Source organism: Capra hircus, chromosome 24 (genome assembly GCF_001704415.2).
Source record: "Capra hircus breed San Clemente chromosome 24, ASM170441v1, whole genome shotgun sequence".
Taxonomy (NCBI): domain Eukaryota; kingdom Metazoa; phylum Chordata; class Mammalia; order Artiodactyla; family Bovidae; genus Capra; species Capra hircus.
Genome location: NC_030831.1, coordinates 32,806,805 through 32,830,531, shown reverse-complemented (window position 1 = coordinate 32,830,531; position 23,727 = coordinate 32,806,805). Strand labels below are relative to the sequence as shown.

Below are 23,727 nucleotides of genomic sequence, written 5' to 3'. Positions count from 1 at the left end.
TAGCAGTTTTGCCCCACTGTGTGAAAATCTTCAGGGCGCCAAGCAAAGGAAGTTTAGAAATACAGTACTGGCCACACTGCTATATTTAAAATGGATAACCAACAAGGTCCTATGGTACTGCACAGCTAACTCGGCTCAATGTTATGTGGCAGCCTGGATGGGAGGGGGTTTGGGGGAGAATGGATACATGTAGATGCATGGCTGAGTGCCTTCGCTGTTCACCTGAAACCATCACAACACTGTGAACTGGCTGTATCCCAATGCAAAATAAAAAGCTGAAAAAAAAGAAGAAAGAAATACAGTACTGGTTTGTACCAAGGAAATCTCCGTAAGTCAAGGCCTGTTGTTTCTCATAAGACAAAGACCCAACATTAGAAGCAGGGTCTTCCGGTCACTTCTCGGATATTCATTTCAGATCACTGTAGAGTGGGGTGGTAGAGATGACACATTTTGTTTAACTACTTTGCCTCTTCTGCCTCCTGTCTCTTAAGTCAGTATTTATGCTATAATGTACCCGTTTGGGCAAAGCTCCAATCTTATCTAGAGCTTATATTTAGAATTCAAGAATGAGACAGTTGTCGTGACACAGACCAACGTGTTTATCTGAACCCCAAAATAACATCAGTCCTGACAGTGACTGACCGGGGATGCGTCTGGTTCTGAGGTCACTTGGCAGGTACTCTGCATCAAGAGAATGAGATGAGTCTGAGGTTTTCAGGGAAAACATTTAAAGCTCATGGTAAGACAAAAGAATTTCATGACAAAAAGACTATACAAGGTACGTTTTAGGGAAAATATCTTCCATTTTCTCAATCCACTCTCAGTATTGCAAAGTAGATGTGAGTTACAGGAATAGAAATTGAGAGCCCTGGCGAAGCAGCTCCGCTGCGTTTCCCAGAGACCCAGACGCCCAGGACTCCAGGGAGGGTAACAAGACCTCCTGCAAGTTAAGTTTTCTAATGTGGTTTCCAATAACGTTAAAAGAAGTCTTAATTGAGCTGTCAACTTGTGGATCATAAAAAATTATTTTTGATGGGTGATATATTACCATTTGACTCAACGTACAGTCGGGAAAGGGCAAAGAATGGATGATATTGCTAGATATTAAAAAAACACAGAACTCCTACTCCCATCTATTAATATAAGCAAGGCTTCTTAATCTTCAAATCTACTGAAAAATAAGAACATAACTGTTACTGCCCTGTCTCATTCTAGCAATGCATGAAATTCATTCTCAGATACCTTAACCCAAATGAAAAAATCCTTTTTAATGAATAACATTTTATCTTTTGTGGTATAGTTTCATAAACTTAGTAACGTTTCTTATTTTGATCATTCATGTAAGAAGAAATTGAAACTTTTAGTACTCAAGTCTTATGGCCATAAAATATAAATTCTTAAATTTTAATTTTACTCTATATTTTTGGGATAACAAAATATGATAGAGTACTCAATAAAAGACTTACAAAGATGAAAAAATTAGGTTAGGGTAATACTCTATAGTAAATACAGAGCAGAAATAGGAGTTAAAGGAGCAAAAAAACAGATAAAAGTTTTCAAATCTCTTATGGAATTTGGTTGTACTGAGTAACTTTAAGAATGATAGAATATTTCCACTTTAGTAACTTAGTATTTACAATATAACAGATCTTCCTCACCCTTTTATAATAATCTAACATTAAGAGTTCCAAAGAATAGCAAGAAGAGATAAGAAAGCCTTCTTCAGCGATCAATGCAAAGAAATAGAGGAAAAGAACAGAATGGGAAAGACTAGAGATCTCTTCAAGAAAATTAGAGATACCAAGGGAACATTTCATGCAAAGATGGGCTCGATAAAGGACAGAAATGGTCTGGACCTAACAGAAGCAGAAGATATTAAGAAGAGGTGGCAAGAATACACAGAAGAACTGTATAAAAAAGATCTTCATGACCCAGATAATCACGATGGTGTGATCACTCACCTAGAGCCACACATCCTGGAATGCGAAGTCAAGTGGGCCTTAGAAAGCATCACTACGAACAAAGCTAGTGGAGGTGATGGAATTACAGTAGAGCTATATCAAATCCTGAAAGATGATGCTGTGAAAGTGCTGCACTCAATATGCCAGCAAATCTGGAAAACTCAGCAGTGGCCACAGGACTGGAAAAGGGCAGTTTTCATTCCAATCCCAAAGAAAGGCAATGCCAAAGAATGCTCAAACTACCGCACAATTGCACTCATCTCACATGCTAGTCAATTAATGCTCAAAATTCTCCAAGCCAGGCTTCAGCAGTATGTGAACCATGAACTTCCTGATGTTCAAGCTGGTTTTAGAAAAGGCAGAGGAACCAGAGATCAAATTGCCAACATCCGCTGGATCATCGAAAAAGCAAGAGAGTTCCAGAAAAACACCTATTTCTGCTTTATTGACTATGCCAAAACCTTTGACTGTGTGGATCACAAGAAACTGTGGAAAATTCTGAAAGAGATGGGAATACCAGACCACCTGACCTGCCTCTTGAAAAATCTGTATGCAGGTCAGGAAGCATCAGTTAGAACTGGACATGGAAAACAGACTGGTTCCAAACAGGGAAAGAAGTATGTCAAGGCTGTATATTGTCACCCTGCTTATTTAACTTATATGCAGAGTACATCATGAGAAATGCTGGACTGGAAGAAACACAAGCTGGAATCAAGATTGCCGGAGGAATATCAATAACCTCAGATATGCAGATGGCACCACCCTTATGGCAGAAAGTGAAGAGGAACTAAAGAGCCTCTTGATGAAAGTGAAAGAGGAGAGTGAACAAGTTGGCTTAAAGCTCAACATTCAGAAAATGAAGATCATGGCATCCGGTCCCATCACTTCATGGGAAATAGATGGAGAAACAGTGTCAGGCTCCAAAATCACTGCAGATGGTGATTGCAGCCAAGAAATTAAAAGACGATTACTCCTTGGAAGAAAAGTTATGAGCAACCTAGATAGTATATTCAAAAGCAGAGACATTACTCTGCCGACTAAGGTCCGTCTAGTCAAGGCTATGGTTTTTCCAGTAGTCATGTATGGATGTGAGAGTTGGACTGTGAAGAAGACTGAGCGCTGAAGAATTGATGCTTTTGAACTGTGGTGTTGGAGAAGACTCTTGAGAGTCCCTTGGACTGCAAGGAGATGCAGTCAGTCCATTCTGAAGGACGTCAGCCCTGGGATTTCTTTGGAAGGAATGATGCTAAAGCTCAAGCTCCAGTACTTTGGCCACCTCATGTGAAGAGTTGACTCATTGGAAAAGACTCTGATGCTGGGAGGGACTGGGGGCAGGAGGAGAAGGGGACGACAGAGGATGAGATGGCTGGATGGCATCACTGACTCGATGGATGCGAGTCTGAGTGAACTCCGGGAGCTGGTGATGGACAGGGAGGCCTGGCATGCTGCTATTCATGGGGTTGCAAAGAGTCGGACACGACTGAGCGTCTGAACTGAACTGAACATTAATATTCTACGACTCCAAGACATTTAGCAGAAGTGCCTTCAGGGGCAGGCACCTACTCAAATTTTGTGTCCGGATGCCTTGGTTGCTCAACCTGGCACTGGCTCTGGTTTCCAAAGTCACTAAGCATGGTGACCCATGACCTAACCACTGGGTGAGTCCTGCTGACAAATAGTAAAAGGATTGGAGAGAAGAGGAGAAAGAAAACAGGGGAAACAGAAGACAATGGGATTATGACATTAGAATCCTTTAAAGGACGACGGGAGTAAGGAAATAAGGAATAAAGAATTCAAACTCCTAACCAACACCAGTATTAATGCTCAGATGGGAATCTGCTTAGTAAAAGCTTCAATCACAGAGAGACTTAGGATTGAATTCCAGTTATGTAAAGTATTCATTTCATGTAGTATATAACCCAACATTGGGTAACATAATCCTGTCCAAAACAAATTGGGAGAAAAAAAAAGGGTGTCATTAGTTTTGGAAATCTAAGTCTCTATGTTCTTTTGGGAAAGAAAGCAAAGGAAAATGTGTCCTGTGTGTGGCAGTGGAGGATGGAGCACAATAAGCCCGGCTGGAGCAGGTGCTCAGGGGCCCAGGACGTCACATGCCTGAAGACACTGACTTTCTTTCCTAATTGGTGGTGTTTAGGCGCTAAGTCGTGTCCGACTCTTTGCGACCCAATGGACTGTAGCCCGCCAGGCTCCTCTGTCCATGGGATTTTCCAGGCAAGAATACTGGAGTGGGTTGCCATTTCCTCTTCCATTCCTTCCTGATAAAATGAATCTATACCTAGACCACATCTGGCAGGCAAGCGCCTATCATGGATTCTTAAAAGCCATGTCTTACTGGCTTCCTGACACTATGCCATAAACTACAACATCATAAATGAGGAGCACTGATTTCTGAGAAAGCTGGGACCAGACCCCAGCTGAACGGGAACTGGGAGGGTTCCAGCAGAATGTCCACTCTCCCCACTCTGCTCTCATTGCTCAAGTCGACAGAGACGTCATGAAAAGCTACGGTGCATATCAGATTTCCTCTGCAACTTTTGAGACTTCTTATCATAAAACGATAAGCCAGGGCCTTCCTAGTGGCTCAGATTGTAGAGAGTCCACCTGCAATGCGGGAGACCCAGGTTCAATCCCTGGGTCGGGAAGAGCCCCTGGAGAAGCGAATGGCAACCCATTCCAGTATTCTTGCCTGGAGAATCCCATGGACAGAGGAGCCTGGTGAGCTACAGCCCACGGGGTCCAAAGAGTCAGACACGACTGAGCGACCAATACTTTCTTTTCATCATGAAAAGGAGAAACTGAATGTGAAGCTATGGGAAGAGCTAGCTGAAGGGTCTGTCCACGGCTTCTGAGATCTACTCACACAGAAAGGACCTGAAGCCACGTGTCTGGACTGCTAAGTGGAACAGAATCACCAAAGTGCAGTGGGAGAGTTTCCAAATCTACCTTCACTTCAAATTCGAATTCCCATTGGTTTCACAGCCACCTAGCACCTCACACAGGCTGTTACCTGAGGGGTGCTAAGTTGCTTCCATCCTGTCCAACTCTTTGTAACTCCATGGACTGTAGCCCACCAGGCTCCTCTGTCCATGGGATTTTCCAGGCAAGAATACTGGAGTGGGTTGTCATTTCCTTCTCCAGGGGATCTTCCTGACCCAGGGATTGAACCTGTGTTTCTTATGTCTCCTGCATTGGCAGGCGGGTTCTTTACCACTAGCACCACCTGGGACTGACACTTTGAAGTTAAGGTAATAAACTCTATGAATGTTAATACTCTATGAATGCTGCTGCTGCTGCTAAGTTGCTTTAGTCGTGTCTGAGTCTGTGCGACCCCATAGACAGCAGCCCACCAGGCTCCCCCATCCCTGGGATTCTCCAGGCAAGAACAATGGGGTGGGTTGCCATTTCCTTCTCCAGTGCATGAAAGTGAAAAGTGAAAGTGAACTTGGTCACTCGTGTCTGACTCCTAGCGACCCCATGGACTGAAGCCTACCAGGCTCCTCCGTCCATGGGATTTTCCAGGCAAGAGTACTGGAGTGGGGTGCCATTGCCTTCTCCTATGAATGCTAATACCTTCTAATTTTTGACCTATTTTCCTTGGGAGGGGAGAGAAGGAGGCAGATATGAGAGGGGTTGATACCAAAAACTACTTTAAAAATTTACTCTGGGGATGTTACTTGCTTTCTCTCTCAAGACCTGTTGTACTTTAAATCTCCATTATGCACAATGCTGGCCCTTTTGGACTGATTCTCCTGCCCTTTAGAGGGGAGCCTACAACAGCGCCCAAAGAACAATACTTCCAAATGCCAGATCACATGAATAAATATTCATCTAGAACATTACTCTCTTACAAAACATCACCAGGGAACACTCGCCCCGAATACTGCCTCCTCTGCAGCTCTTTCTCTATGATTTTATTCAGAAAGTTCTACAAACACAAGTTTCAAAACACGCCATGGTCCCCTTTCAACCCAAACAGCTGTTTTTATTTGCTTTATCTATGATTCAGCCTGTCACTGTACAAACAGTTCTGCACCTAAAAATAAAGGTAAAACCATTCTTCTGAAGAAATAGCGCATCTTTCAAAGTATGCAGGTACAAGCTAACATAACATTATTTACCATCTTTAAAAGGATGGTTAATTTCCATTTAGACATAATGCTTGCTTGACACATACACCAAATGACTGTCAGTTAGTAGCCTGAACAAATTCAGGACACTACTGCTAACTCTGACATCCAATGAGACAGGAGATGGCAGGAGACAGACTTAAGAGAGAGAAATACAGAAAGCTGGACTTGCCCTGATCACCAAAAAACACCAAACCACATCTGGTTTTCATACGAATTCTGTTGACTCAACAAATGTGATTCCAATTCTACAGTAACTGTGGATTTTATACCCTGTGCTGTGCTCTGCCTCTCAGCCGTGTCCAACTCTTTGCAATCCCATGGACTGTAGCCCGCCAGGCTCTTCTGTCCCTGGGGATTCTCCAGCCAAGAATACTGGAGTCGGTTGCCATGCTCTCCTCCAGGGGATCTTCCCGACCCAAGGAATCAAACCCAGGTCTCCCACATAGCAGGCGGACTCTTTACCATCTGAGTAACCAGGGAAGCCCTTTCATTAGCAGGTTACAAAATTAATTTAATGAGCTAGCATCAGCATTGATCTAATAGAAAAATATCATTCGTTTTAATGATGAGCATTTTTTACGAAACTAGCTTTAAACACACACATACTGATATACATATTGGATCTCACTGATAATTATGTTTACTAAGGGTTTGAAAATATTAATTCTATAGGATATCATTTTTAGTCCTGAAAATTCCAGTTAAGAGATTAATGTATATAATTAACATTTGAAGAATGTATACATTTGCCTTGTCCTGATGAGTCTTAATGTAAACAAAATGGAGTTAGAGTCCAGGTGTTCTGATTAAATGTGATTGAAAAGCAAAAGTGAAAGTCTCTTAGTAATGTCTGACTCTGCGACCCTATGGACTATACAGTCCATGGAATTCTCCAGGCCAGAATACTGGAGTGGGTAGCCTTTCCCTCCTCCAGGGGATCTCTCCAAACCAGGGATTGAACCCAGGTTTCCAGCATTGCAGGTGGATTCTTTACCATCTGAGCCACCAGGGAAGCCCAAGAACACTGGAGTGGGTAGCCTATTCCTTCTCCACTGGGTCTTCCTGACCCAGGAATCGAATTGGGGTCTCCTGAATTGCGGGCAGATTCTTTACCAACTGAGCTATCAGGGAAACCCTAAGTGTGGTTAACTACTGATAATGATGTTGAGCATTAAGCTAAACCAGGGACTGTCATGACATTTTACATAAGTTATCTTATGTATCTCTCAACACAGCTATAAAGTACTAATTATTCTTCTAACTTTACTCAGGGAAGCAAGGCAACTTGCCCAGGGTCTCAAAGACAAGAAGTGGTAAGACTGGGATAAATCTTGTTATCCCGCTACAGAGAGGTTAGCTGAATTACTCTCCATGCAGTGAAAGTGAAAGTTAGTTGCACAGTCATGTCCGACTCTTTGTGATCCCATGGACTATAGCCTGCCAGGCTCTTCCGTCCATGGAATTCTCCAGGCAAGAATACTGCAGTGGGTTGCCATTTCCTTCTCCAGGGGATCTTCCGACCTGAGGATCAAACCCGTGTCTCCTGCATTGCACACATATTCTTTACCAACTGAGTCACTAGGGAAGCCCTTAAAATAGATGTTTCTGAGATTATCTCCTTGGAAATTATGTTCAGGAAGTCTCAGGTGACATTACTGCATGCAGAGAACCCGAGTGTTCGACAAATGCTAACATGGGCACCCCAACAGCTGAAAAGGATTTCAGACATCAGAATGAACATGTTTAGGAAGTGACTACATTTCCCAGTAGGCTTCCCAGGTGGCTCAGTGGGTAAAGAATCTGCGTGCAATGCAGGAGACACAGGAGATGCAAGTTTGATCCTTGAGTCAGGAAGATTCCCCTGGAGGAAGAAATGGCAACCTGCTCCAGTATTCTTGCCTGGAGAATCCCATGGACAGAGAAGCCAGGTGGGCTACAGTCCATGGGGTCGCAAAATGTTGGACACGACTGAAGCGATGGAGCACAGTACACTTCCCAGTGCAGGGACAGTTCCTGGGGTACTAAGGATGCACTTTAAATTGCAAAAATAAGAAAGGTCATGCCCAAGCAGATTCTTTAGCAGCTCAAGACTCACATGCTTTAAAATTTTCATCATTCTAGCTGGTCAAAGGTTATGCTGGAAGAAGTAAGAGAACTTTACTCAGAATCCAAGCCTGACTGGCATAAGGTAGTGACGTGGACTACTATTTTAAAGGGAATCTTAAGGATTTATATGGATTTCTCAGGTGGCTCTGAGAGTAAAGAATGTGCCTGCAAGGCAGGGGACACAGGCTCGATCCCTGCATCAGGAAGATCTCCTGGAGGCGGAAATGTTAATCCACTGCAGTATTCTTGCCTGGAGAAACTTATGGACAGAGGAGCCTGGTGGGCTACAGTCCATGGGGTCGCAGAGTTGGACACAACTGAAGTGACTAAGCGTAGGATTTATACAATAGTCAGTTTCGCCATCCATCTCTCTCCTCCCGAAAAATCAGATCCACCTGCAGATAACTAAGCAAAAACACATTCCAAATGTCTGACATATACCACACTTACAAAGTACAAAAATCTGCTCTGTGCACAGAAGTGTAAGTGAAATTATATTCTATACTGTGGGGAGTCTGTTCTTTCTGAGAGTATTTCTGAGTAATTCCATGCTGCTGCTGCCACCGCCAAGTTGCTTCAGTCGTGTCCGACTCTGTGAGACTCCAGAGACAGCAGCCCAACAGGATCCTCCGTTCCTGGGATTCTCCAGGCAAGAACACTGGAGTGGCTTGCCATTTCCTTCTCCAGTGCATAAAAGTGAAAGTGAAGTCGCTCAGTCATGTCCGACTCTTAGCGATCCCATGGACTGCAGCCCACCAGGCTCCTCCATCCCTGGGATTCTCCAGGCAAGAGTACTGGAGTGGGTTGCCAGTGCCTTCTCCAGAGTAATTCCATGGGTACATACAAATGTGGTGTGACAAAGAGGCAAGAGCATTTTCTTTTCCTATTTCCTTATAATGAAAAGTCACATGAAAGTCACATTAAATAACATAATAAATGGTTAAAATTCTGACAGGAAAACCTAGTGTTAAGAATTTTCCTAATTTCTGATTCTCAAAAGTTTTCAGAAACATTGTGTATCACTTATGCCAACATTAAGATTCTCTTCCAAGGATATGCATGAAACACGTATCAGCTTCATATTGTGGAAATGAGAGTTAACTTACCATTCCGATACATTTTCTGAGGATGCTCCAGATACTGAAGTCATTTCTGGAAAACATAGGGGAGGGCAGGCTTGTTCTAGAAAAAAAAGAAAAGAAAAATAATATAACCTTAATAGCACTGGCAGTAGGGAAAAGAAGCTACTGTCATCACCACGAAAGCCACAGGCATACATTAAGGAGACATTAATATGCACGTAAAAATCTGCATGTGCAAAAGCAACAACACAAAGGATGCTAAATATCACTAGTCACTAGGGAAATGCAAATTAAAACCACAATGAGATATCACCTCACACCTGTAATAGCATCACCCAAAGAGAAGGGATTACAAATGCTGACATCAATGTGGAGAAAAATGAAGGCTGTGCACTGCTGGTGGGACTGTAAACCGGCACAGCCGCTGCAGAAAAGAGTGTGGGGGGTCCTCAAAAGATTACAATTGAACTCGCATAATATCTACCAATTCTGCTTCTGGGAACACATTAAACACTAACTTGAAAAGATGTCTACATCCCCATGTTCATAGCAGCACTATGTATGAAAGCCAAGACATGGTAACCACCTGAGGGTCCACTGATAGATGGACAGTAAGATGTGGTATGTATTTCTCTCTCTCTCTCTCTCTCTCTCTCTCTCTCTCTCTCTCTCAGACACACATACCCACACACTCACAAAGAGAGGATTATTATTCAACCATAAAAAATGCAGAAACCTGACCATTTGCAACAAAACTGATGGACCTTGAAGGTATTATGTTAAGTGAAACAAGTCAGACAAAGACAAATACTTCACGATCTCACATGTGGAATCTAACAACATGTAATGACAACAAAAGCCTCATAAAACTCACAGAAAAAAAAGATCAGATTTGTGGCTGGAGAGAAATGGAGAAAGGTGGTCAACATGCACAAACTTTCAATTATAAGATAAAGAAGTACCATGAATATAATGTACAACGTGACATAGGTAACACTGGAAGATATAATTAAGATACATAGTGAAGTTAAGAAAGTAGATTTTAGAGTTCTCATCACCAGGAGAGATGATGGATGATGACTAAATCGACTGTGGTAATCATGTCACAATACTGCAAAATGTAATATATATGCAACTCAAACCACTGTACTGTACACCTTAACCTTAGTGAGGTATATCAATTATTTCTCAACAAAACTGGAGAAAAGGTGCATCATCATAGAGAGGCTAAAACAGGGTCATTCTGGGCTTATATCCCCAATCACTGCTATTTTGGGCCCTGAAAAATTTCAGAGCAGATCAACTGGCCCCACATCCTCACAGCTGTCCTGATCAGAATCTCCTAACCCTCCTGCGCTGCTGTCCAGCTATTCAAACCACCTCAGAGGGACACTGTTCTGGCATATCTGACCTGCTGTCTGGTCTAAGACAGAATTCTCACATTCTGATACTCAATAAATTATTTTCCTTTAGCTATTAAATAATGGAAACAAAAATGCCATCTGATAACCTATTATCAGGTTGTTTTTAAGAAATTAAATGGGAAAATGCCAACTCCAAACCCAAAGTAAAATTTAGGCTGGGCATCATATATCAGTACTTTCCCAGAGGTACTGATACAGAACCAAACTCAACCAATTCTGGATATATGGGAAAATCCTCTACAAATTAACCTCTAGAGAAGGAACATTCCCAAAGCCTCTGCAGGAGCTGAGAAGTTGCTGAGAGGAGGGTGGCTGTTGTCAGTGAAGCGTCTGCTGTTCCAATGAGCAACATACCTGAGCTCAGGCATCCTGAGATCTCAGCACTACCAGGGGCAGGAGCAGGGGGTGCCCCGAACAACTTCCTGAAACACCCTTATAATGATGCTTTCTTTTCCATTATCTTAGGTTATGGTCAAGGGTGCTGGTTTTCCAATGCTGTTTGAAACATACCCGTGTAACTAAAATATTAAAGAAAATTTGAGAGAATAGCATTGAGACATATACAGTACCATGTGTAAAATAGATGACCAGTGAAAGTTCGATGTATGAAGCACGGCACCCAAAGTCGGTGCTCTGGGACAACCTAGAGGGATGGGGTGGGGAGGAAGGGGCAGGGGGGCGGTTCAGGATGAAGGGGACACATGTATACTGTGGCCAATTCATGTTGATGTATGGCAAAAACCATCACTATATTGTAAAGTAATTATCCTCCAATTAAAATTAAAGAAAATATTAAAATTTTTACCTTCTATAGAATCTATATTCTATAAACTACTTCAAATTATACAAGTTACTAAAATTTTAAGTTTTAAAATAAATAATATTTTAAGATCCTCCATGGTAGAATCCTTCTGATTTTCCTTTTTCAGGAACATACACTGCTCATTTGGCAGATTTGTTATCTGCCCAATCTGCTGGATAAGTGGCCACAGATGGTACTGAAATCACATTCTCTATACAATCTAAGACTATCAATCTCGATGATGTGAACAATTGAATCAAGGGATAGAATCTCTGCCATTACCTAACATTTGCATGTATAATACAGTTTTAGAGATGCATATCAACTACATTTTTCATCTCTTGTCTGTTAAAAAACAAAATCTATGTCTAGGAAGTTATGAGCCTAAAATAAGTTTTGTGAAAACTGAATAAGGGACTGTATTGTCCCCGACAGATGCTTACATTAAATGTATGTGTATAGGTTACTATTCCAATTAAAGGCAAGAACAACAACAACAAAAAAGACATATTTTACAAGCAAGAAGGCAGGAGATAAGAGACATCCAAGCTTTACTCGGAATAGAGGTTTAAGTATTTGATGAATGAGTTTTGGAAATTTGTAAGGCCTTTTGGTACACACTACTCCTTTCATAAAGAATCTAGAGGGGTAGGATGCGGTGGGAGGTAGGAAGGAGGTTCACAAGGGAGGGGACATGTGTATACCTGTGGTTGATACATGTTGATGTATGGCAGAAACCAACACAATATTGTAAAGCAATTATCCTTCCATTAAAAACTAAATTAAAAAAAAGAATTTGGTTTATGTTGTGCTACTTAAGAGATCAACACTAGGGTCACTGGTGGAAGCTACAGGACAGCCAAGGTAAATATAATATAAACCTAACGTTCTATAAAGCTAACATAACAGCTATGAGCCTCCCTGGTGGCTCAGCGGTAAAGAATCCACCTGCAAATGCAGGAGACACAGGTTTGATCCCTGGGTCAGGAAGATCCCCTGGAGAAGGAAATGGCAACCCACTCCAGTATTCTTGCCTGGAGAATTCCATGGACAGAGGAGCCTGGCGGGCTACAGTCCATGGGGTCACAAAGAGTCGGTCATAACTTAGGTACTAAATAACAACATAACAGCTAACATAAAACATAACCTGTCTTAAAGTTAATTCCAAATAGGGGAGACAAGAGATCTCAACAAGGAAGGGCTTCAAACAGATGCTGGAGGATCCCTTTCGGTCATGGCCCTGCTAGGCATTCCTGCGCTGGGTGGGAAGTTGGTCTCCATCAGCTCGTCCAGGGATGTTGCTGAACGTCCCACATGGAATAAGACAGGTCACCACACCAAAAAATTATCCAGCTTCTAAAGAGCCTCTTGATGAAGGTGAACGAAGAGAGTGAAAAAGTTGGCTTAAAGCTCAACATTCAGAAAACGAAGATCATGGCATCCAATCCTATCACTTCATGGCAAATAGATGGGGAAACAGTGGAAACAGTGGCTAACTATTTTTGGGGGCTTCAAAATCACTGCAGATGGTGATTGCAGCCATGAAATTAAAAGATGCTTGATCCTTGGAAGGAAAGTTATGACCAACCTAGATAGCATATTCAAAAGCAGAGACATTACTTTGCCAACAAACGTCCATCTTGTCAAGGTTATGGTTTTTCCAGTAGTCATGTATGGATGTGAGAGGTGGACCATAAAGAAAGCTGAGCACCAAAAAATTGATGCTTTTGAACTGTGGTGTTGGAGAAGACTCTTGAGAGTCCCTTGGACTGAAAGGAGATCCAACCAGTCTATTCTGAAGGAGATCAGTCCTGAATATTCACTGGAAGGACTGATGCTGAAGCTGAAACTCCAATACTTTAGCCATCTGGTGCGAAGAACTGACTCATTTGAAAAGATCCTGATACTGGGAAAGATTGAGGGCAGGAGGAGAAGGGGATGACAGGGGATGAGATGGTTGGATGGCATCACCGACTCAGCGGACATGAGCTTGGGTAAACTTCGGGAGTTGGTGATGGACAGGGAGGCCTGGCGTGCTGTGGTCCTCGCGGTCGCAGGGCCAGACACGATGGAGCAACTGAACTGACCTGAACTGAATGTCAGTAGTGCCAAAGTTGAGAGACTTATCATAGAAATGGGACTTCCCCAGTGGCTCAGATGGTAAAGAATTCACCTGCAATGTAGGAGACCTGGGTTCAATCCCTGGGTCAGGAAGATTCCCTAGAGAAGAGAATGACTACCCACTCCAGTACTCTTGCCTGGAGACTTCCATGGACAGAGCAACTTGGCGAGCTACGTCCACGGGGTCGCAAAGAAGCTGGACATGACTGAGCAACTAACACATACTGTATACTGTATCAGAGAAACATGAGAATTCCACAGATAATTTTAAACTCTGTAGCGTCTTTAAAAAAAAAAAAAGCAACAAGATAAATTAATTTTAATAATATATTTGATTAAACCCAATAGGGTCCAAAATATTATCACTTCAAATGTAATCAAAGTAAAAATATTAGTGAGATATTTTATACTTCTCCCACACCACGTCTTCAAAATCCAGTGTTGATTTTACACTTAAGAGTACATCTCAATTTAGCTACCACATTTTTAACAAAATGAAATGCAGTCTTACCAAAGCAGTAATGTTATGTTTAATGGCAAAATACTTTGTACTGCTTCACTTTTACAAACTATATTATGAAATTAACACAATAAAATCTATCCTTATTAAAATTAAGTAAGACTAAAGACTCAGCTTCTTGGTGGTCACACTAGACACATTTCAAATGCTCAAAAATCACCTGTGTCTACTATTGGACATAATGGATTTCCGTGATTACTTCTGAACACATAAGGCTAGGATTGCTCTCAGATTGTAGAGAAGAGCACAAAATTACTCATTTACGTGAGTCTAAAGTCAATGAGAAACAACACAGTCCACAGCCCAATCATTAAGGGGAGGTGAAATCTGCAGTATTATCTAAAGAAGCAGAGGGAATGGATTTTTTAAAATTAGGTAGATCAAAATTTAAAGAAAATGATTTGTACTTAAAAGGGTATGTTTCTATATTTTAAATGTTCACTCCTTCCACGCGGGGGTAGGGAAGAATAATAAGAACTCCCTACTGATCTTGGATGAGGCAGCGTTACTCCAGGCAGAAATCAGAACCATGGAGAGCGGGCCTCAGAGTTTTCAGGCTGAGCACACAGATCAATCATTCTCTTGCCTTCGAGTTTATCTGAGAGTCATTATCCTGAATTCTATGCTTCCTTTTTCCCTTCACACAGAGAGAAAACACCCTGTACCAGGGACTGAGAGCGATGTGGCCCGGTTCTATTTTCAACCATACAGATGCCACTCTGACTGTGGACACAAGGGCACAATGACTGGTCTTTAAAGGAAGGTCCCGTCCCAGTTGCTTCATCTCCGTGCTGCTCGGGGCTCACCCGCTGCCCCGACACCACGCCCTGCATCACAGGGTGTACACAGACCCCCAGCTGAACCGAGTTAACGTGAAGTGTGACTCACAAAGGCTGTGCTGGGTTCCTCTTGCTCTGAACACGCTGTGCAAATTCAGACCACTGGCCCCCACACTTTTGGGAGATGCGTCTGTCTTCACCAGGCCACTGAGCTCCTCTGGGTCTTGGGAATGGGCATGGATGTGCCTCCCGGGAACAGCACATACAGTGTAGGCCCTCACAAAAGGGGAGGAAAGACCCAGGGGAAGGGATCCAGGGCTGCAGCCCGTGCCCCTGCCTCCCAGCATGAAAGTGAAAGTCATTCAGTTGACCTTTTGTGACCCCGTGGACTATACAGTCCCTGGAATTCTTCAGGTCAGAATACCGGAGCGGGTAGCCATTCCCGTAACCCAGGACTAATCTCCAGCAGGGTGATACGGCTGGCTGATCTACTTCAGGTGGAGGCTACATCTGCAGTGAGAAAAGGGACATCCGAGATGGACCTAGAGATTGTCCTACTGAGTGAAGTCAGACAGAGAAAGAGCTATACAGATGATGTCGCCTATATGTTGAATCTAAAAAACTGGTTCAGGGTTCAGCTCCCTGTGTTATACAGCAACTTCCCATTAGCTAGTTATTTTACACATGGTAATGTATACGTTTCAATGGTACTCTCTCAATTCATCCCATCCTCTCGTTCCTTTCCCCCACTGTGTCCAAAGTCGGTTCTCTATTTTGCATCTGTATTCCTGCCCTGCAAACAGGTTCATCAGTACCATTTTTCCAGATTCCATATGTATGCATTAATATATGATATTTGTTTTTCTCTTTCTGACTTCACTCTGTATAACAGGCTCCAGGTTCATTCACCTCACTAGAACTGACTCAAATTTGTTCCTTTTTATGACTGAGTAATATCCCACATATATCACAACTTCCTCGTCTATTTCATCTGTCAAAGGATATCTAGGTTGCTTCCATGCCCCAGTTATTGTAAACAGTGCTGCAAAAAACACTGGGGTACATACGCCAATTTTCAATTATGGTTTTCTTGGGGTATATGCCCAGTAGTGGGATTGCTGGGTCAGATGGTAGTTTTATGCCTAGTGTCTTAAGGCATCTCCATACCGTTCTCCAAAGTGGCTGTTATCTATTTACATTCCCACCAACAGTGCAAGAGGGTTCTCTTTCCTTCACACCATCTCCCTCATTTATTGTTTGTAGATTTTCTGATGATGGCTATTCTGACGGGTAGTGAGGTGATAACTCATTGCAGTTTTGATTTGCATTTCTCTAATAATGAGATATGCTCATGTGTTTGCCAGACATCTCTAAGCAATGCAATTCTAAATGCACTCCAATGTGCTAATTTCAAGAAATGAGGTTTGTTGGTGTTCCATGGTATGCTTAAATTCCACAGTTCTTAATTTTCCCTATCTTCATTCATATCCTCTGTTATTTCTGTACACATCTGTCACTTACTAGAGACTGTAGTTCCTCCTGAGATCAGGGACTATGTCTTATTCTCTTCTGCATGCCCCACATTGCAGAGTATTTTGCATGCTAACAGATGCTGTATGTCTTTACCTAACATCTCAGTTAAAATGAGCAACAGAAAGAAAACCAGCAAAAAAATGAAAGATACGAATAAGTGGTAAGTGAGGCATGAAGAACACAGATAATCAAATTTTCTGCCTTTAAGTGATCTCTTAAGGAAACATTTTCAAAACCAAATTCCTTAACATATATTTTCAGATCCACTTCTTAAATCTTCTGAAGGAATAACCATTTTTATCAGAATATTCATTAGGATATTTAGAAAAGCATAAAACAATCTAATTCTAACCTTTGATTCAAGATCAAAAGAATCCTAAGAACTAAAAATCTAAGAAAATAATTTCATAGAGAAGCAGACTTTAAAACATGTATAACTGTAACACTGAAAATTTACATGTGTACACTTACACATGTATTATGTGTTTTATACTTATGTGTGTGTATCTTCTTGCAATCATTAGGTGCTTATCACCTCTCCTTTTCAGCTATCAGAATTCTTCTTCTCTTTTCCCCCAAATCATCCCTTCCATTAGTCCCAATTTAAATATAATCCTAAAGAACACAGATTGTATTTGAAACTAACCATTTGTAGTTTTGCTTGCACTACTGATGTTTGCTAAACACCCAAAATGAAAGTCTTCCAAACAAGGAAGCCATTAGGAATAAACTAAAATAAAAAATTATATTCAAAAAATTGAAGACTAGATTTCAAAATGATGCTGCATGAGTAAATTATCATAGTAATTAAAAGCCTTATTTTCACAAATTATGTAAAATCTTACATAGTTCATCTGGGATACAATTTGCAGATCTTTTATAAACGTTTAAAGAAAATAATGGGCAGAAAAGCCTAGTAATCTCAACGTTAATGCAAAAAGATACTCTTACTTAAAAGTTAATTAAAAAGTATCAAGTTCCATTTTTGGAAATGGATCACTCTCTATCCTTTCTTCCTCCTGGTCAGGATAAACAACCATAGAGAATATAACACTCTTATTAACCCTCCACTCATTACTGAAGGACATGCAAGGCTCCTGTTGAGCATTTACTTAAATTCTTATTAAATGAGATTCTGAACTCTGTTGAAACTGTGGTTGGAACACCACAGGTACTCAGTATGTTGAGATTTTATGCCAGTTGGTTTTCTATTAACTAGGGCTCTAGGTTGAGTCCCACAATCCATTTGTCCTATAATTTTTCAATAGCAATCAAAAAGGGCTATTATTTACTCTCAAAATGTTGTCATTCTCATTAAAAGATACTGATCAAGCTAACCTGAAGAACACACATCATTAATGATACTAGACAGAACCAAGGACAATGGTTAATATTTGGGAGAGGGAGAGGCAAAGATTTCTTAGAGTGAACCCAAAAAAGCCCTAACATAAAGGAGAAAAGTTGTAAAATGGATTTCATAAAACCAAAACCTTCTGTTCAAAGAAGCTATTAAGATGTCTATTTATTATTAAGGCAATGGAAAGGTAAGCTATCAACTCAGAGAAAATATACATACCACATATGTCATTCCTAAAGGAAATCAGTCCTGAACACTGATTGGAAGGACTGATGCTGAAGCTGAAACTCTAATACTTTGGCCACCTGATGTGAAGAACTGATTCATTGGAAAAGACCCTGATATTGGGAAAGATTGAAGGCAGGAGGAGAAGGGGATGATGGAGGATGAGGTGGCTGGATGGTGTCAACGACTCGATGGACGTGAGTTTGGGTAAACTTCGGGAGTTGTTGATGGACAGGGAAGCCGGGCGTGCTGCAGCCCATGGGATCGCAAAGAGTCAGACATGACTGAGCAACTGAACTGAACATATATTTGATAAAGGATTACATCCACTGCTAACTTTAGCGGCATATATACTAAAACTGGAATGATACAGAGAAGATTAGCATGGACTCGGCTCAACGATGATGCAAAGTCATGAAGTGTTCCACATATTTATAAAATTGATAATTAATGAGAATCTACAGGAGCTACCCCACGCCCGAGGTCAGGGGCGGAGGCCAAGAGGAGCAACCCCAGGTCCAAGGAGCTGCGGCTGCATGGGCGCAGGAGGGCCGAGAGGAGCTACTTCACGTTCAAGGTCAGGAGGGGTGACCTCATCGAAGGTAAGGAGCAGCAGCTGTGCTTTGCTGGGGCAGCTGTGAAGAGATACCCCAGGCCCAAGGTAAGAGAAACCCAAGTGAGACGGTAGGTGTTGCGAGAGGGCATCAGAGGGCAGACACACTGAAACCATAATCACAGGAAACCAGCCAATCTGATCACACGGACACAGCTTTGTCTAACTCAGTGAAACTAAGCCATGCCGTGTGGGGCCACCCAAGATGGGCAGGTCATGGTGGAGAGGTCTGACAGAATATGGTCAACTGGAGAAGGGAATGGCAAACCACTTCAGTATACTTGCCTTGAGAACCCCATGAACAATATGAAAAGGCAAAATGACAGGATACAGAAAGAGGAACTCCCCAGGTCGGTAGGTGCCCAATATGCTACGGGAGATCAGTGGAGAAATAACTCCAGAAAGAATGAAGGGATGGAGCCAAATCAAAAACAATACCCAGTTGTGGATGTGACTGGTGATAGAAACAAGATCTGATGCTGTAAAGAGCAATATTGCATAGGAACCTGGAATGTCAGGTCCATGAATCAAGGCAAATTGGAAGTGGTCAAACAGGAGATGGCAAAAGTGAACATCGACATTCTAGGAATCAGTGAACTAACGTGGACTGGAATGGGTGAATTTCACTCAGATGACCATTATCTCTACTACTGTGGGCAGGAATCCCTTAGAAGAAATGGAGTAGCCATCATGGTCAACAAAAGAGTCTGAAATGCAGTACTTGGATGCAATCTCAAAAATGACAGAATGATCTCTGTTCATTTCCAAGGCAAACCATTCAATATCACGGTAATCCAAGCCTATGCCCCAACCAGGAATGCTGAAGAAGCTGAAGCTGAAAGGTTCTATGAAGACCTACAAGACCTTTGAGAACTGACACCCAAAAAAGATGTTCTTTTCATTATAGGGGACTGGAATGCAAAAGTAGGAAGCCAAGAAACACCTGGAGTAACAGGCAAATTTGGACTCGGAATGCGGAATGAAGCAGGGCAAAGGCTAATAGCGTTTTGCCAAGAGAAAGCACTGGTCAAAGCAAACACCCTCTTCCAACAACACAAGAGAAGACTCTACACATGGACATCACCAGATGGACAACATCTGAAATCAGACTGATTATATTCTTTGTAGACAAAGATATAGAAGCTCTATACAGTCAGGAAAAACAAGACTAGGAGTGGACTGTGGCTCAGATCATGAACTCCTTATTGCCACATTCAGACTGAAATTGAAGAAAGTAGGGAAAACTACTACACCATTCAGGTATGACCTAAATCAAATCCCTTATGATTATACAGTGGAAGTGAGAAATAGATTTAAGGGGCTAGATCTGATAGAGTGCCTGATAAACTATGGATGGAGGTTCGTGACATTGTACAGGAAACAGGGATCAAGACCATCCCCGTGGAAAAGAAATGCAAAAAAGCAAAATGGCTGTCTGAGGAGGCCTTACAAATACCTGTGAAAAGAAGAGAGGCGAAAAGCAAAGGAGAAAAGGAAAGATATAAGCATCTGAATGCAGAGTTCCAAAGAATAGCAAGAAGAGATAAAAAAGCCTTCCTCAGCAATCAATGCAAAGAAATAGAGGAAAAGAACAGAATGGGAAAGACTAGAGATCTCTTCAAGAAAATGAGAGATACCAAGGGAACATTTCATGCAAAGATGGGCTCAATAAAGGACAGAAATGGTATGGACCTAACAGAAGCAGAAGATATTAAGAAGAGGTGGCAAGAATACCCAGAAGAACTGTACAAAAAAGATACTTTGACCCAAATAATCACAATGGTGTGATCACTCACCTAGAGCCAGACATCCTGGAATGTGAAGTCAACTGGGCCTTAGGAAGCATCACTACAAACAAAGCTAGTGAAGGTGATGGAATTCCAATTGAGCTATTTCAAATCCTGAAAGATGATGCTGTGAAAGTGCTGCACTCAATATACTAGCACATTTGGAAAACTCAGCAGTAGCCACAGGACTGGAAAAGGTCAGTTTTCATTCCAATCCCAAAGAAAGGCAATGCCAAAGAATGCTCAAACTACTGCACAATTGCACTCATCTCACACGCTAGTAAAGTAATGCTCAAAATTCTCCAAGCCAGGCTTCAGCAATACGTGAACCGTGAAATTCCTGATGTTCAAGCTTGTTTTAGAAAAGGCAGAGGAACCAGAGATCAAATTGCCAACATCCGCTGGATCATCGAAAAAGCAAGAGCGTTCCAGAAAAATACCTATTCTGCTTTATTGACTATGCCAAAGCCTTTGACTGTGTGGATCACAATAAACTGTGGAAAATTCTGAAAGAGATGGGAATACCAGACCATCTGACCTGCCTCTTGAGAAATCTGTATGCAGGTCAGGAAGCAACAGTTAGAACTGGACATGGAACAACAGACTGGTTCCAAATAGGAAAAGGAGTACGTCAAGGTTGTATATTGTCACCCCGCTTATTTAACTTATATGCAGAGTACATCATGAGAAACGCTGGGCTGGAAGAAGCACAAGCTAGAATCAAGATTGCTGGGAGAAATATCAATAACCTCAGATATGCAGATGATACCACCCTTATGGCAGAAAGTGAAGAGGAGCTAAAAAGCCTCTTGATGAAAGTGAAAGAGGAGAGTGAACAAGCTGGCTTAAAGCTCAACATTCAGAAAACGAAGATCATGGCATCCAATCCTGTCACTTCATGGCAAATAGATGGGGAAACAGTGGAAACAGTGCCAGACTTTATTTTTGGGGGCTCCAAAATCACTGCAGATGGTGACTGCAGCCATGAAATAAAAAGACGCTTACTCCTTGGAAGGAAAGTTATGACCAACCTAGATAGCATATTAAAAAGCAGAGATATTACTTTGCCAACAAAGGTCCATCTAGTCAAGGCTATGGTTTTTCCAGTGGTCATGTATGGATGTGAGAGTTGGACTGTGAAGAAAGCTGAGTGCCGAAGAATTGATGCTTTTGAACTGTGGTGCTGGAGAAGACTCTTGAGAGTCTCTTGGACTGCAAGGAGATCCAACCAGTCCATCCTAAAGGAGATGAGTTGGGTGTTAATTGGAAGGACTGATGCTGAGGCTGAAACTCCAATACTTTGGCCACCTCATGCAAAGAGGTGACTCACTGGAAAAGACCCTGATGCTGGGAAAGATTGAGGGCAGGAGGAGAAGGGGACGACAGAGGATGAGATGCTGGATGGCATCACCGACTCAATGGACGTGAGTTTGAGTAAACTCCAGGAGTTGGTGATGGACAGTGTGGCCTGGTGTGCTGCAATTCATGGGGTCACAAAGAGTCAGACACGACTGAGTGACTGAACGGAACTGAACTATATGCAAATGGGAAGGAAATCTAAAAGAGAAGGGATATATGTAAACATGTAGCTGATTCACTTTGCTATACAGCAGAAACACAACACTGTAAAGCAACTATATTCCACTAAAATTAATTTTGAAAATTAAATCAATAATACACAGACATACAGCTCAATTTAAAATGGGCATAAGCTGCAGGCACTTCCCAAAAAAAACTTTAAAACTGACTCATAAATGCATGTGTAAGTGCTCAAAATCATTTACGAAATGTAAATTAAAACCAGGACGTGATTCTGTGTTATACCCATAAAGCATTAAACGTTGCTGAGGTTGCAGTGTAACTGAAATTCTCACACAGAGAAATGGTACACTGACTTTGGCAAACATTACAGTAACTTTCTGTAGCTAAGTACACACCCTCTCTAGAACCCCCAAATGCTACTCCTACATAACAAAGTGAAAAACTGTCCATAAGGAAGACGTGTACAAGAATGCTTAAAGCAGCTTTATTCAATAAAACTCCCAAGTGAGAAAAGCCCAAATGTCCATTAACAGGGATACAGAGAAACAAACTGCTGCATATTCAAACGATGGCATTATCACTCAGCATTAAACAAACTGAACGCTGAACCACGTGACATGGATGACTCTCAGAAACACTGAGCGATGAAAGCCAGGCTAAAAAAGAGATTACACGCAACACACTGCTGTGTTTCAAATGGATATCCAACAAGGACCTACTACTGTACGACACCTGGAGCTCTGCTCATTGTTATGCAGCAGCCTGGATGGGACTGGGTTTGAGGAAGAATGGATACATGTTTATGCATATGTATGGCTGAGTTCCGTCCTGTTCACCTGAAACTATCACATTGTTAATGGCTGTATTCCAATACATGGCAAAAAGTTAAAAAAAAAAAAAAAAAAGAGAGAGAGACAGAGAGCACATGCACATTCCATCCGCAATGCAGTTCAATAATAGACAAGACTAACCTATCGCGACAGAAATGACAATGGAGGGTGGTTATGGGCGGGGCGGGGGGGCGGGGGGTTGGTTTGTGACCAGGAGGCAGTTACAGGGAACTTTCTGAAGTGATGGAAACAGTCTACATCTTGATGGGGGGAGGGAGGGTTTATTTCATGAGTATATGAATTTGCCAAAACACATCAAATTGTATATTTAAGAGCTTGAATTTCAAAGCATGCTAACTTTACTTCAATAAAGAAGCAAAAAGAAACTATACTATAATTTGTTGGTTACCCAAACTTTTTGGTCTAAAGATCTACTTAATTTTTAAAGGTTATTTGTGACCCCAATGAGTTTTCTTTTATAGTGGATTACATCTATATCAGATGGATATAGTAAGTGGATTACTTACTATATCAGAAGAAAAAAAAAAACATTTTACTTATTAATAACAGTAAAATAAATATGCTAACTTAAATGACATTTTTGTGAAAAAAACTAACTGTATTGTCCAAAACAAGAATACCTTAGTAAGAAGACTGGCATTATTAAACACTTTTGCAGTCCCTTTAATGTCCGGTTTCACAGAAGATAGCTCGTTGCTCATAACTGCTCCTGCACTGAATCAGTGATGTCGCACTATCACGTAGTATGTAGAAAACTCCACTGTACGCTTATTAGTGGATAGTAATTTTAAAAAGGCTAATATCTTAGTAATATTAAGAAACTTGTTTTAACCTTGTGGTTCTCCCTAAAAGGATCCTAGGGGACCCCCTCTC

General features: G+C 41.6%; 1 protein-coding gene across 6 annotated transcripts in view; it reads right to left on the bottom strand.

Moving 5' to 3' along the window:
• OSBPL1A (oxysterol binding protein like 1A) overlaps positions 1-23,727 on the bottom strand; it is a 220,225-nt gene that overhangs the window by 30,581 nt on the left and 165,917 nt on the right. For all 6 annotated transcript variants that reach the window (XM_005697037.3, XM_018039467.1, XM_018039466.1 and 3 more), the window contains one exon: positions 9,325-9,400. In XM_005697037.3, coding sequence (XP_005697094.2) covers positions 9,325-9,400 — 76 coding nt within the window. The remainder of the gene's footprint in view (positions 1-9,324; positions 9,401-23,727) is intronic.